Source organism: Epinephelus moara, chromosome 13, assembly GCF_006386435.1.
Source record: "Epinephelus moara isolate mb chromosome 13, YSFRI_EMoa_1.0, whole genome shotgun sequence".
Taxonomy (NCBI): domain Eukaryota; kingdom Metazoa; phylum Chordata; class Actinopteri; order Perciformes; family Serranidae; genus Epinephelus; species Epinephelus moara.
Window position 1 is genome coordinate 5,686,981 of NC_065518.1, and position 15,106 is coordinate 5,702,086.

General features: G+C 43.0%; 2 protein-coding genes across 7 annotated transcripts in view; one reads left to right on the forward strand and one right to left on the reverse strand.

Annotated features, from left to right (window-relative positions):
• Window positions 1-373: 373 nt before the first annotated feature.
• Window positions 374-12,019, forward strand: nfe2l1b (nfe2 like bZIP transcription factor 1b). Of its 3 annotated transcripts, none has more exons than XM_050059745.1 (6): window positions 374-574; window positions 1,896-2,718; window positions 5,411-5,632; window positions 7,867-7,956; window positions 8,065-8,220; window positions 8,513-12,019. In XM_050059745.1, exons 2-6 carry the CDS (start codon window positions 2,161-2,163, stop codon window positions 9,884-9,886), a joined length of 2,400 nt encoding a protein of 799 aa, XP_049915702.1. In that variant the 5' UTR covers window positions 374-574; window positions 1,896-2,160; the 3' UTR covers window positions 9,887-12,019. The 3 variants fall into 3 exon arrangements, with proteins under 3 accessions (XP_049915702.1, XP_049915704.1, XP_049915703.1); XM_050059746.1 differs by lacking the exon at window positions 374-574 and adding an exon at window positions 973-1,507; XM_050059747.1 differs by lacking the exon at window positions 7,867-7,956.
• A 781-nt stretch (window positions 12,020-12,800) lies between these two features.
• cbx1b (chromobox homolog 1b (HP1 beta homolog Drosophila)) overlaps window positions 12,801-15,106 on the reverse strand; it is an 8,603-nt gene continuing 6,297 nt past the window's right edge. For 2 of the 4 annotated variants that reach the window (XM_050059771.1, XM_050059770.1), the window contains exons 6-7: window positions 14,262-14,356; window positions 12,801-14,086 (exon numbers count right to left, since the gene is read on the reverse strand). In XM_050059771.1, the coding sequence (XP_049915728.1) occupies window positions 13,945-14,086; window positions 14,262-14,356 (237 nt within the window). In that variant the 3' untranslated portion in view covers window positions 12,801-13,944. The remainder of the gene's footprint in view (window positions 14,087-14,261; window positions 14,357-15,106) is intronic. The other 2 variants (XM_050059773.1, XM_050059772.1) reach the window with 2 other exon arrangements.

The following is a 15,106-nucleotide window of genomic DNA, read 5'->3' on the forward strand; positions in this document are numbered from 1 at the left end:
ACATCATTTTAATAAAGTGTTTTGTGGGTTTCCATTCAAGTATAACATCATATTGATAGTACAGCAGTAAATAGAATATCACATGTCATATAGTATGGTACAGTACAGAGTTGTAAACTATATTATGTATATAATATAATAAGTATTTGTGTGAAAATAATCCATTTAACATTAGTAAAATTGTATGACACACTTTTCTTGATTTATTTTGAATAAAAAAACGTAATGATTAAGTTGTTTTGCCACTAAATGTGTTAAAACATTGTATTATTTTGGTGCACATTGTGTGTTATTATTATCAGCAGGGGATTTTCAGTCGGCTGATGAAAGCTTGCTACTAGAATGTTCTGCGCATGCGCTGTGTGAAAGCGTGTTTTGGTGTCAAGCGGCTCTTGCTAGGCTAGCCGGGCCAGCTAGCAATTTTGCAAGTCATGGTGGGCCATTCAATGAGGAAAGGCTGGGGAATGCTATGTCGAGCAATACTGTGGAACATTTAATAAAACAAGACTCGCTCACTGTTGTCAGGTGGTAGCGGACTTTTGGGCATGAAGATACAGACGCAAAATCTTCACGCGTGAGTATTAAATCAATCAACTAATAACGCACAAGCCGATACACGGATTGTCAGTGATTCGTGGCGCGAGCTAACGCTAGCGGACACATGAGTGAATAAGTAGCATTTGTGTGTGAATGACTGAACACGGTGGCGTGATTCTGTTTCATACACAAGTTACTTTTAAAAGTAGTTGAGTGCTTATGACGGTTAGCATCAAACTAGCTTACAGGCTAGCAAACAGTGCAGGCTTTGAGTTCCAATAGTAGTTTAGCTTTTTCTCTAAGCCCCGCCCACGCGTCATTCCTATTGGTCGGGATTTTCTGGAGTCATGTGTCGTCACCGCGCTTGAGCCGACGCGAATGGCTGCACAATCCGTCATTCATCTTTTCACCACTTGTTGCTAGGGAGATTGTTTGATGTAGGTAGTGCTAAAATACCAGAAGGGGTACCTGTCACTTTTCAGGGTAAACAAAGATGCTAGCTAGCTATTTAACGTGGCGACACGGCGTATTATTTGTACTGAACGTTACGTAATAAGGTGGTAATACGTGTGTAACAGCAGACGCCGGGTCTCAAAACACAATGTAGCTGACAGCAAACGTCATAAGGACGAAGATAGGCGCAGCTGTGCGGGAGGAGGGAGGGACCCTACCCGCCACCTAACGTTGTCTTTGGTGCGTGTGCTAGCCAGCCCAGCGAGCCTTCTCGACTCTCCCATTCACCTTCAGCAGCACCCACAAGAAGTAGTTGTCCTGTCAAGGGTGGGGTGATGCCTAAAGCTGTGTGTTCACCATCTCTGGGCTGCTGAATTTCAAAGAAGGAGAAGGCATTGCGCGGTGCGAGCCGACATCACTTCTCTAGTCTTGGGAGGATGGAGTGGTTGCAGTGGGCTAGCAAGTCCTGATTTTTTTTTTCTCGTCATTAACATGTGTTTTATGCAAATGTAGGAAGGTAAGACTTGGGTGTCTCAGGGCTGAAACTAGTCTCATTTATGATGTTAAGATAATATAGTTTGCTGTGGAGCAATAATAATAATAAGAACACAGTAATAACAATATTATGTCTCTGTGCTTTACATTAACCCACATCTTTTGGACTGTTATCTGTACATTGCACACTCTTTCTTCACTCAGTGCTGTGAGTTTTTGCACGTTCTTTGGACAATATTATAGTTTTATTTTTTATATTTTTCTCTCTGTCTCTTAGTTTTTGCAGTACATGCTTTAATTGTTAATTCAATTGTCTTTGAATATGTTTAAGCAATGCACCAATAATCCAAAGCAAAGTCTCCTAAACTGGATTCTGATTCTAATAAAATGTCATTTCTCACTTTTGTCAGGAGTGGAAACATGAGAACCTTATAAAGAACGAAGCTTTGTGCACCAACTGTCTCGCAGAGTGGAAACCCCATCTTGGATCTTACATGCCTTCTAAACACTCAGAATCCAGTTGAAGACCCCTTCCCCTCACTGTCCTTGACCACTTTTTTACGTTCATGTATCTATCTCCGTCTTCTAGTACAAGTACAGAGGTATTGATCCGAGCTAGTTGGCCCCGTTTTTGTTTTTATTTTTTACTTTCACCTTTTGTTCCTTTGTAAAGAAATGCTTTACCTGAAAAAGTACTTCACAGAGGGCCTGATTCAGTTCACCATCCTTCTGAGTCTCATTGGGGTGCGGGTGGACGTTGACACCTATCTAAGCAATCAGCTGCCCCCACTGAGAGAGATCATCCTGGGCCCTAGCTCAGCCTACACCCAGACACAGTTTCACAACCTGCGCAACACGCTGGACGGCTATGGCATCCATCCAAAGAGTGTGGACCTCGACCATTTCTTCACCACAAGACGGCTGCTGAACCAGGTGCGCCAGCTGGATCGCCTCTCTGTGCCCAGTACCGAGCTCAACACCTGGCTAGTGCATCGTGACTCTGAGACTGTGGTGTCCACCAGCAGCCAGTCCAGCCCCAGCATCACCCTGGACAATGGGGGCGGCTTAGAGGACATTAACAACCCTGAAGCTACCCCGGCCATGAGGGGAGGAAGTGGAGCACCTGAATCCACGTACAACCTGAACGCAGCGGACAGCAGCCTGGGAGCTGTGGCCCCAGAGGGCAACCAGGAGCAGGGCAGCAGGGATGGCAATGACGACCTCACCAAAGAGGTACTGCACCTTCATTCATCCTTCACTCTGCTTACGTCTGGGGAGCACCTGTCAGTTGGAGGAGGGGGCAAACACCTCCCTTTGACAGGTGCTTCATGTCACCACAGTCACCTGCTGTTTCACAAATACATTTGAAGAGCAGGATTTCATAATGCACAACAATTAACAAATTACAGTTTGGATGTACATATTTTTGGTGCTCTAATTTAGTAGTGAACGTGTCTTCTAAGTAGCAACCATCACAAGCCACACATGTTAACAGAAATAAGTTATTATTCAGAGAGCGTTTGTTTTCATCAGTGTTACTCACTGAAAATACTGCGAGTCAGTATCAGTTTCATAAATATTTGGGGGTATGGGAGCGTAAAACACACAATTATACTGTATTCCAAAAAATTAAAACATACACTGAGTTTGACAGCGTTTACCAGTATAATTCATGAAACCACAGCCCTGGTCCTTTATCAGTGTCAGATATTTTTAGTAAAACCAGTTGAGTCACATTCATTACAGCTGTGATTCAGCTGTGATACAACAGTTAATGTTGTAATAAGAGTACTACTTTGAAATACACAGCAAACACTCATCGTCCATAATTTACTTTGAAATCAACACTAAAGAAAACAATATATTCTTTTACATTTACATGTGACACTTAAACATTTCTATGTATAATAGATTGTTGTTAGTAGTTATTTTACTGTTTAAAGTACTTGTATTTAGAGTTGTACCGATACCAGTATCGGAAATGCCTCTGATACTGCCTAAAATGTGGTATCGGGTATTGGCGAGTACATCCTATGACCAGTCCGATACCACGTAATGCCTCAGGTCATTACGCATTCACACGCTACAGGTAAACGAAATGGAAACAGAGCGGAGTTTAAAAAACATTCTACTGTAGCCTTTAAAATGTCTTTTTTACCAAATTGTGTGGCTGCACTTTAACCTGTGTCTTGATCTGTGTCAACACTGGATAATAATAATGAAAACAATTCATATCCCATCCATTTTTATTTTACGCGATGGTATCGGATCGGCACTTGGTATCTGCAGATACCTAAGGCTTAGGGATCGGAATCGGTAGCAGGAAGGTAAAAGTGGTATCGGTACATCTCTACTTGTGTTAAAAGGTCCAGTGTGTAGGATTGAAGGGATATATTGGTAGAAATGGAATATAATAAGTATATTTTCTTTGGTGTATAAACACCTAGAAATAAGAATATTTGTGTTTCTGTTACCTTAAAATGAGCCATTAATATCTACGTGGGGAGCGGGTCCTCATCCGCTGAAATCACCATTTTGCACCACCATGTTGCTACGGTAGCTCAGAATGGCCAAACCAAACACTGACTCTAGGTGGGGCCATTCACGTTTTCGCGTTGGCCACCGTACTTAGCAGCCCCTCTGCAACAACAGTGTTTGAAAACACCGTTTTTATTTAAAGTGAAACTGCTTTATTCACTGTTTTTACCGGTTTAAATCACTGGTTCTGTTTGTTTTGGGGAGGAAGCGACCTCTAAGTATAATTGGGCTTGCAGTAAAAACCTTCTGAACAAGAAGCACTTAAGGAACTCTAACGAGGAGAAGCTGTTCCCGGTTGCAGTTTGCAATCCTCACGTTAGATGCCACTTACTCCCTATAAATCTTAAACACTGTTCCTTTTAGCTTTTACTGGAACTACTGGAGCTTTCCACTAGAGCTGGAACACCCGTATTCACCCTCAAAAGCCCAGCTTGCTCTGATTGGTCAGCGATTACAGGTCTTCCGTATCTTGGCATCTCTGTGCTGTCATTTCAGCCGGAGAATGCCTGTAACAGAGTATAGAAGCACTTTTACCATTACAAAATAACCGATATAAGCTGCTGAACAAGATAACAGGTTTCCCTGATGTTAGCATGTAGCTACACGCACATTAGCAGCTTGCAGTTAGTGCACTTTGCATTGTGAAAAATATCCAGTAAAAGCTTCTAAACACAGCTGCACATGTTCGAGCAGGAATCTAATCTGAGATCGGGGAGAAATATTCAACATCGGCAATCAAGTTGACATATTTCCCTGATGTTAGCATGTAGCTACATTTAGCAGGGTAAGCTACGTATTGTAAACACTTGCAGTAGTGTGCCTGGAACTGTTGGAAATGAATATTCACTGCGCTCTGAAGCCTGAGGTTTTTGCTCACAGGGATTACCCCTACATACAGTTACCTCATCATTTGAAACTGTGGCCACGTTTAATAAAAACAATCTTCACTGTAACACTTTGTATAAGACACAAAATAAAGAAGAGCATAATAGCTCCTCTTTGAGAAACCTCGCACATTATGACCATATCGATGGAATGGAGTTAGGGGTCACACAAAGTCATTGTTGGACTGTTATGAACTATGACTTCTTTCTGATCACATGTTAACCACCATGTCAAAGTGTTTCTGTCATGGTTGCAGCATCTGACTACATTTCTGTTGCATCATCCACCAAAATTACCCCTCTTATGAAATAATGAGTCAGACTGCTTGTGTAAAAGATAACCCGTGAACTTGCTAGTTTATTATTGTAAATAATAAACAAAAAATATGTTGGATTTCAGTTGTAGCTCAGTACAAGTTCATTTTGAATGCATTTAATGTCAACATGATTAACTGTCCTCTGCACAGGGCCATTTCTCATTGGTTGCTGTATGTTTTTTCCAGGACATTGACTTGATTGACATCCTATGGAGACAGGACATCGACCTTGGTGCAGGAAGAGAAGTGTTCAACTACAGCAACCGACAGAAGGAGAGTGAGGAGGAGAAGCCCAACCCACATGAGAACAAAGACGGCAATGAGGAACAAGAGAGCTGGAGGAATGGAGTAAACTTACAGGGTGCTCAGCCAGTGGACGGGGAGACTGGAGAGAGTATCCCAGAGCAGGTTTGTAGACTAAATGGATCTCTGTATCCTAGTGTTTCATCCAGTGGGAGGTGGTACATTTAACTGTCTAATATTACATAAAAGAAAATAGAAACTTGGGAGCTGCACACTGGTGATAAAGGATAATTTCGTCCGCTGAATACGAGTTTGTATTCATGTGGAGACATTTCCAGTTAGTCTCATTTCACCATTTGCATAGAACATTGTGGGCTGAAAAATTGTGTTCATTTGCGAAATTGCTCAGTTTGAATTTAAGAGTTTCATCTCATTGTTGTGTCACGTCAGTCAGTGAGTTAAGTCTTAGACAGTGGAGGGAGAAATTAAGCAAATACGGCCGTTGCTTTTATAAAGTTGAAATGCTATTAAATCATTTCAGGGCTTAACTTTGGAGAGAATTTTCCAGTGGTTCAGAGGCCGTTCAGAATCATTAGCCCCGTGACACATGAATGTAATCTTTGTAAAACTACAGATGCACACAGGTGTGGCTCGTCCAGAGCTGGCATTCGTGGTATTTGTGGCATCTGTGACATTTCTATGAACCTACACGGATAAAGAAAACAAAAATGTTGTTCTTGTCTTGTTTAGATTTTATTAGACAAGATGGTCTGACTTGAGTGTAGTAGCTGAACATTAAGGAGGTGAATACACATAATATTTGTGAACATTGCAGGATTTTGATAATGCCAGAAACTAATGTGAGGTTATAAAAATGTGCCTCAGCCTTAAAACAAGACACAGAACAGCAGAAAGAACAGATGACAGATGTTTTTGTACGCAACCTGTTTGGTTTAAACAAACTCTACATCTGCTCGTTTCACACAGTATGTTTGGGCTGGTGTAAAAGCCCATACAACCCGCACTAATAGCAACAGACCAAGAATCCTGATTGTCAAAGTGGTCCCGGTCTAGTTCCAATCAGACTCTGGTGTGGTTCATTTGTGGTATGAAGGCAAAGCAGATTAACACAGGCCTATAGCTACTGCTTAGAAATCCATCTTCTGATCGTAGCGATCTCCTGATTTCCCTCACATAGCCTATACTGCAAGATCACCATGTGAGAGCAGAGATTTTTTAGTCCGGGAACCAGACGAATCTTCTATCTCATGTTTTATTTACTGTGGTAGATGCATCTGGTCCCTCTCCTGTTCAGACAGATTCACACCCGACCTCGGCCTGGTCGTGCCAATCACAGCCGTTTATCTAATACTGGGCTTTGATACGATGGCTGACATGTCTTCGTGCTTTACACAAAATATGGGATGATTTCATTTTTGGCTCGCGCGCCCTTGTGCTGGGGACCTTACGACAAGCGTGAACCTAGCTTAGTAAAGAGGAGCACCGTCTATGTACTTAGAAGAAGCAACTAAAGGATGGGCCGTTTTGCCGGCAAGCTGCGAGCGTTTAGACACACAGAGCCGGATTGGCGAGTTGATCCGAGGTGCCCAATTTTCCACTGCGTAGGGTAGACATATTGGCGGAACCTTTTTGGTTTTAAAAGAACGAGGCGCCCTTACGCCACGGGAGGGACTGTTGATGACTTGAGGGAGGAGCTGTGCGACCCACTGGTGGTAGACTAACAGGAAACAGCTGATAGCAGGAATGAGCAGCTAGTAGCAAATCTGACAGACAGTAAAGATGAGTAACTGGGGAGACAAAGAATTGTGCGCCCTCCTTGCCCTCGCAAACGAAGAGGCCATTAACCGTCAAGTGACGGGAACGGTAAAGGGTGGGCTGACTTATAAGAGAATCGCCGAAGGACTGACCAGCCGCGGCTTCCCTCCCACGTCACTGTTTACGTCACACGCTGAGCTACACGTTTTGTTACTTGCTCACGCCCCCCATTGCCCCGAAAAAGGCGCATTCTGTATAAACAAAAGTAGGTAGGCGGCATTTGCAATTTGGTTTGGTGATGTCAGGCTAGGGACTTTGCCCAAACAGTCAGAAGCAGATTTAAAACAGAGGTTTGGGAGTCAATACACAGCGAGTGTAAAGTAGTGATCACACACAGTAAGTATCCTCCTATAATAGTTTGCTAGGGAATGCCTCTTTTGTCGCTGTTTATGATATATGAGGTCCAGTTGCACTCACAATCAGTTATTTCTTTGTGACACCAGAGAAGACGAATACACAGCTTTATCTTCTATTGGACCAGACCAGATAAACTGAGCTACAAGTGCCCTACAACAATAAATAGTTTTGACTGTATTGGTATCTCTTCTGTTGTTGTTGCCTAGCTCCCAGGTCTTGGCTCACAGACTTCACTGTCCCTACAAGAGTGCTTGAGGCTGTTGGAGGCCACTTTCCCTTTTGGAGAAGAATCTGAAGTAAAAACATAAAACTCGTTGTTTCTAATGCATTGCACAGTATTGCTTTTTTCATTGGTGTGAAAAAACTACAAGTGAATTCAATGTTTTTGTAATGTGTCCAAACAGTTTCCAGCCCCGGTTGGCACCTCGGAAATAGTTCCCAATGGAGAAGTTCCCTCCACGTCTCAGGGCCTTCCTCTGGCACCACAGCTGCCCCCGGCGGAGCCACAGTTAGACCTGGAGCAGCAGTGGCAAGACATTATGGCCATCATGGAGCTACAAGTATGTCCTCTTTTTGAATAGATTGCTTTTTAACATGTGAGATGTGTTTGTTTGTTGTATTTGTGTTGTATTTGTTGAGGTAAGTCCAAAACAAAACCTTAACAGTGAAAATGATGAGGAAAATGCACATCTGGAAGTATGAAAATTGCTGCTTCTTTACTGTCATAGTGTGAAAAAATGTAACCATAGAAAGTAGATTCAATTATTATTCTGTCTCATAATTATTTAGCACGAAAATGTGCTTTATAATTTGAGAAATCTGTATATATTTAATGAAATCTTTCTGTTCAAGGCAATGGAAGTGAACAGCACTTCGCCCCACAGCAACTCCAGCACTGACAGCGGCACAAGTGGGACGACTGACTCAAACACCGCGGGAAACTTTGGACTCTCTACTCCCTCAACACCGGTGAACCAGGACGTCAGCCTTCACCAGGCATCCCTCCCCAGCTGCAGCCAAGACTTCACCCAGATTTTCAACCCCCAGTTGGACTCTATTAGCATCACTCCAAGAACCACCATGCTCAGATTTTCTTCCAGCAACTCCAGCAACATCAACTCCACGTTTGGAGCCACTAACCTGACCGGGATCTTTCTTCCACACATTAATAGTTCTAGTACCAACATTACATCCACGCCCATTCTGCCCGATCCATTCAGCAACCTGCTGGAAGAGTCCATGCTCGATGAGATCAGCTTGCTGGATCTTGCCATGGAGGAGGGCTTCAGCCAGGCCCAAGCTTCCCAGTTGGAGGAAGAGCTCGACTCAGATTCTGGTCTTTCCCTGGACTCCAGCCACAGCCCCGCCTCCCCAAGCAGCTCTGAGACATCCTGCTCTTCGGCAGCGTCTTCGTCTTCAACGTCTGCCACCTTCTCCGAGGAGGGAGCTGTGGGGTACAGCACCGACTCTGAGGTTGCTACTGTGGAGACCGAGGAAGGTGCTGTCGGTGGTTATCAGCCTGGGTACAGTAAGCTCTGCCGTATGAGCTATCAGGACCCCTCCCAGTTCCACAGCCTCCCTCAGCTCGACAGCATCAGCCACAATCATACTTACAACCTGCCGCTTTCCTCTGCGTTCCCCGAGCACCCAGAGCTCCCCATTTCAACTGGGAAGAAGACTGTCCGGGACAAACACAACAAGCTTCAGCCTCCTCAGGACTTGCTCGACAAGCACTCAAGTCGCGACGAACGCCGAGCCCGGGCCATGAAAATCCCCTTCTCCAACGAGAAGATCATCAACCTGCCTGTGGAAGAGTTCAACGAGCTTCTAGCCAAGCACCACCTGAGCGAAGGCCAGCTTGCCCTCATCCGCGACATCCGCAGGCGCGGCAAGAACAAGATGGCGGCCCAGAACTGCCGCAAGCGCAAGCTGGACACCATCATAAACCTGGAGCAGGGCGTCCAAGACCTGAGGCGCGACAAGTCCCGCCTGCTGAAGGAGAAGATGGAGTTCATCCGTTCCATCCGACAGATGAAGCAGAAGATGCACAGTCTGTACCAGGAGGTGTTCACTCAGCTACGGGACGAGGAGGGCCGGCCCTATCCTCCCAGCGAGTACTCGCTCCAGTACAGCGCTGACGGCAGCGTGCTGATCATGCCCCGCGGCGTGACAACTGCTGAGCAGAACCGAAAGCCCGAGAAAAAACAGAAGGACAAAAAGAAGTGAGGGGGGCAAACTGCTGTTTATTCTATCACTTTGCTAAATCAATAAGAAAGATTTCTGCAGATGCAAGAGAGATGTCCTTTTTTCCTTTAAGAAGATTCTGGTGAGTAGAAAAATGGCATTGTTGACTACTCTTCCTGCATTAGTTTCTCCCTTTTCAATCTGTTCCTACATTTTTTTTCCTGGAAACAACTTTGAAGCAGAAGTAGCTCTTCGTTTGAGTACTGATATTTCATTATTTAGACGGGGGAAAACAATAAGCAAGGAGACGAGGGATATAAAAGGACATAAAATGAGCTATTAGAAAAATTTTAGCTGCTCTTGATCCTTTTGCATCAAACCACTGAGGATGGAGAAGATGTGTAGGGTGAAACGAGGGACTGGTGTCGAGACAAGTGGGAGTAAAAGAACACTGTCAGCGAGGATGGTTGGAATACCTATGCACCGAAGGTTTTAAAGGACAGATCACACCCCACCCCTGGAGACTTTTAGTGATTTTTGTCACTGAGGCTTTTGAGTTGCAAATCTTCAGGCAAAGAACAGCATCTATGGTTGTTGGAGAGTTTAGATACCAAAGGCTAAAGGAAGTCCATCATTTTAGGATGCCATTAACACCGATCCTAACCAAAGGTTGTATGGTGCACATCACTTGATCTGAATACATCTTAAATGCTAAAACACTGCACTCCAATTCTGTTGGTTTGTGTATCGCAAATTCCAGTTTTTGAGTCAGTTTGTCGGCGGCATCTAAGTTTAGAAGGCCCTGAAGGGACTGATGTGTGGAAGGAGGATGTTGAGACAAGAAGAGAGTCAGAGGCTGAGTGTTCCTGGGCTGGCCACTGCTAAAAGGGGCCTGGAGGTGAAGTCCTGCAAGAGGAGCAGACGGAGGTTTTAGGGAGGAGGCACACTGCATTGCAAAATGTATCAACTTCCTTATAAATTATACATAGCACTGTAATTTGTCTTTAAAAGGCTTGGCTATATGCATTTTGCCGTGTCTGTCGCTATTCCTTCGCTGCAGGTTTAAATACGGGAGCTGCGTTTAGGAAGGCTCTTATTAACTGTTCATAATCTGTAGTATAAGCAAGGTTATAGGTCTAGCCACATCAGCTTTATGTACAAGTCTACACTCTTTTTTTTTTGTTGATTTTAAAACTTCACACAGCCGGTAAACGGGAGGAACTGAAGATACTGTGGTGGGCGTGGAGCTCCAGAGAGTACTGTATGATTACCACCAACTCCAGGCTATCACAGATCAGATTTATGGATCATTTGTTGATGTTTTCTTTTCTCTTGGATGCCTTGTTTTAAGCACTAACTTAAAACCGGCTCAGTTGTCGCTGTGGTGTAGCGATATCCCTTTCAAGTAACTTATTTGCCAACTGAAAGCCACTTGAGGTAATTTTTTTAAACTGCTGTAAAGCCGAGGTGTTGGCTTGAATATTATGAGTCCTATGTTTTTAAGTTTTTTGTGTTGATGACAAAGTGAGCCAAGTCGTTACATGAGATAGAAGTTATTTGAACGTGTGCAATGACGGTGTGCATTACGGCCACTTTGATTTGAATGCCTTTCTTTCACAATCTCATTCTCTCTCACTTTAAATGTTTTGAGAACTGGAGGGAAACGTTCTCAAAGTAGAAGTGCTATTACTTGTCTATTTGAATGAAGTTTTGTCAGTACATGTCACATCGCCCTGTTTTAAAAACAAAAAAGAAAAATAGGTAGCTGAGATAGGTTGCAGCTGAGATAGCGGTTAGGCTAGAATATTTACATGAGGCTGAACTGAAGTCGCAACGTTAAGATGATGTCCAAACAATTGTTTTTGAAAGGAGAAATGTCCTCATTAAATGTGATATTCAGGCATGAAACTCTGGTTAACATTCACTTCAGTGTAACCCAGTGCGACACCAACTATTTAGTACTGCTACTACTTAGTGCACTTTTTTTGTCTGTCTTGTTATGTAAATATTTTCATGTTTGTGTTTGTCATGATTTATGTAGTTTGTCAAATGTCTCCATAACAGTCTCAACCCTCTAATTTCAGTTTGGATGTAGTTCCCTCTGTTTTGAGATATTTGCCGGCAATCAAAAATTGTTTTTATTGATTAATAAAGTGTTTTTATTTTCACCTGTGACTCTTGTGTTCTAGTTGCATATGTTATACTGTACAATACGGGTCAAAAAGCAGGTGTCTATAGTTATCCAGATTTTGGGGGCTCCAGGTTTCAATCTGCAAAGTTATCCTGATGACTTGAAAGACCTGCTTGTTGGAAAGGGCTTCAGGACTGTAAACGATAGGTCAATTAATCAAGTTGTTGGTCAGTAGAAAAAGGTCAGCTATTTTGATAATCGTTTAAGTCATTTCTCAAAAAAGAAAAACCAAACATTTGATGATTGCCAGTTTATACTCATGTCGGCCTCAGTAGATGATGCACAAGCTAGAAGCATCCTCAGAGGCGTTTACGCTCAGTGTGTGGTTCATTGCAACAAGCTCCGAACTGCAAGGGGTTGAACAAACTAAGTTTTCTATACTATAAGAAAAAAGTCAACTAATGTCAATGAAGAACATTATCTTCCACACCCTGCGGCAGAAGGCGTCTTCTTTCCCCAGTGTGGTGGGCTATTTCTTTACAAGAATTTAAGGGCATTTGACTCTCCCCGTGGTCTGTCAGTGAAGAGTCGTAGAGATGTCAGTACAGGCTAACCTGTTCAGCCAGTCTCCCCTTAAAGGTGGCCATATTGACCTGAAATGTTGGGGGCCTAGTTACAAAAATTCAGAGGAGCACGACTGTCTTTGGAGCTCAACGCAAAAGATGTGATGACGTTCTTGCCTTACAGTAAATAGAGCACTGCAGGAATGACTCCTAAAACCTGGAAATGAGTTAGCATTTTTGCACTCCAGTTGACTCACCTTGAAGTCAGTGGGTCTTTATAAAGGGTTTTGCTTAGATGTCTGAAATAAGGTCTGTGGTTAACACAAGCATGAGAGACTTTCTTTTGTCCTACAACATGAAGTATGTCAGTAAATGCTCCAGGTGATAATCTTGAAGCCTTTAGGTGTGTTAAAAATGACGGACTCTGCACTCTGTTTAATACTTTTAGTATTCGGCTGTGTTTGGTCTCGTACTCTTGTAATGAAAAATGATCTGAAGCTCAATACTGAGAATGTTCCGTAAATAGCTTTCTAATAAAACATAAATATAGCAAGTTTCGATCAACCCAACATCAAATTCAGGTTTAAATTTCAACTTTCGCTTTAAACTCCACCCATCCTGTTTAAGCCCCGCCCAACCTCATTAAGCCCCGCCCACCCACAGCACAGATACAGGCAATGGTTTTCTCACTTATTTCTGTCAGTTTTTTACAACATCAGTTTGGCTACTGTAATGCACATTTGTCTCTATCTCCGTATGTTTTATTGACCATATGATGAGTCTAAAACGAATCGTTAGTTGCAGCCCTGCTGCGTAATAATCCTGTCACGTTAAAAGTGATCCCAGTTGAAACAGAGTTAACAAAAAGTGGTTTATTGTCCAAAACTGACAAGCAAGACATAGTCATGAAAAACACTACAAAGATTACCAATAGCCAGATCAATCACTGAAAAGCTGATAACCGTACATCAAACAAGTCCTAAGGAAACAGCTAATGGACACAGCTTTGCCGTCGAAAGCACTAATGAACCAAGTATAAAAAAAAATGGCGCACTAATGAAATAAAAACATCACCTCACTGATACATTGTCATAGCAAGATGACGAGCACTGGACCCAATGCCGTGTGAAAAGGATACTGAAACGACCGACAGGCTTTCTCAAAACTCAAGTCGATACTGTAAATTAACACTGTTTAACATTTCAGCTGTCAAGCAAATCTGAAGCATATTTACAGGTAGATTATATCCAGATAAAAGTATAATCAAATGAGTGATACTGCACCATAAGACAAATGAGTCCGATGATGTCTTGCTTGCCCCCCCCCCCCCCCTCAACCCCCCAAATCCCATCAAAAGTACAATGAAGTTCAAAACTACAGTTTCTTTCTCTCCCCTGCCCCTTGTGTTAGTTTTTGTCATCCTTTTTCTCGTCTTCGGTGGGATACGAGTGCCAAGTGAGTCTCTCTTCATAGAACGAGATGACCACCTGCGGACACTTGACGTTGGCCTCCTTCGCCGGCACCAGGTCAGCTTCATCAGAGTTTTTCCTGCATGGGCGAACAACACAAACACACACATCAAACTGACTTGCATTTGGCGCACACAGACAAATATTTTATAGCAGCATTTTATTTCCCCAACAGTCGAGGCAGTTATCCAGTCGCTAATGTTCCTGTTTCAACAGCTGCCCGGCAGATACTGTGCCGCGCGGCGCATACAAACCATTTCATGAGGAACATGAGCTCTCCTGTGGAATCTGTGGCACCAATAATCCTTTCTGGATCCAGTCCTCGAGCAAAGCCCCTTAGCTTCTCTGTCTGAGGATCAAATGACAGAATACAACTTCAATCACAAACAGCTTTGGAAACTGCTGAGAGAATCAAAAATGAAAGAGACATATTGAACTCGTGGTTGAATGCATGTGGAGCAAATGTTTGAAGATTTCATATGGTTGTGTGCAGCTTGTTCCTTCTACATATTTGTAGGGCCGCAACCAACAAGTACTTTATTTTTTGATTGTTGTTTTGTCAGTAAAATGTCGGAAAATACTGAAAAATGTCTGTTAGAAACTCTGACAACCCAAAGTGATGTCTCCAAATGTCTTCCTTCTTAAAACCAACTGTCTAAAACCCTGACGACATTCAGTTTACTGTCATGTATGACAAAGAAAAGCATCAAATCCTCACGTTTGAGAAGATGGTGAACAATGTTTGGCAATGACTAAAATCATCAAAATAGTTGAGGTTAAAGGGAACTATTGATAGTTTTAACCTGGACTCTTTTACCCATGTTTTTGTGTCCAAGTGATCAGTGGAGACAACATTTTTGTAATTGGTCCAGTATTGAGAGACTGCTGCAGCTACAGTGGCGACACAGGCTGCCTTTTTGCTAAGCCCCGCCCCTTTGTGATGGTCCGACAAGCTGTCAGAGTCAGCATGGAGCCCACACTGTCACTAACTGCACTCCCTGAAGAAATATTATCATATAATTGGAGAAATGAAAGAGTGATTCCAGAGAGAAGCAGACAGAGGGGTCTACAGTCTGTGTTTGAAGGATATATCCAGGAT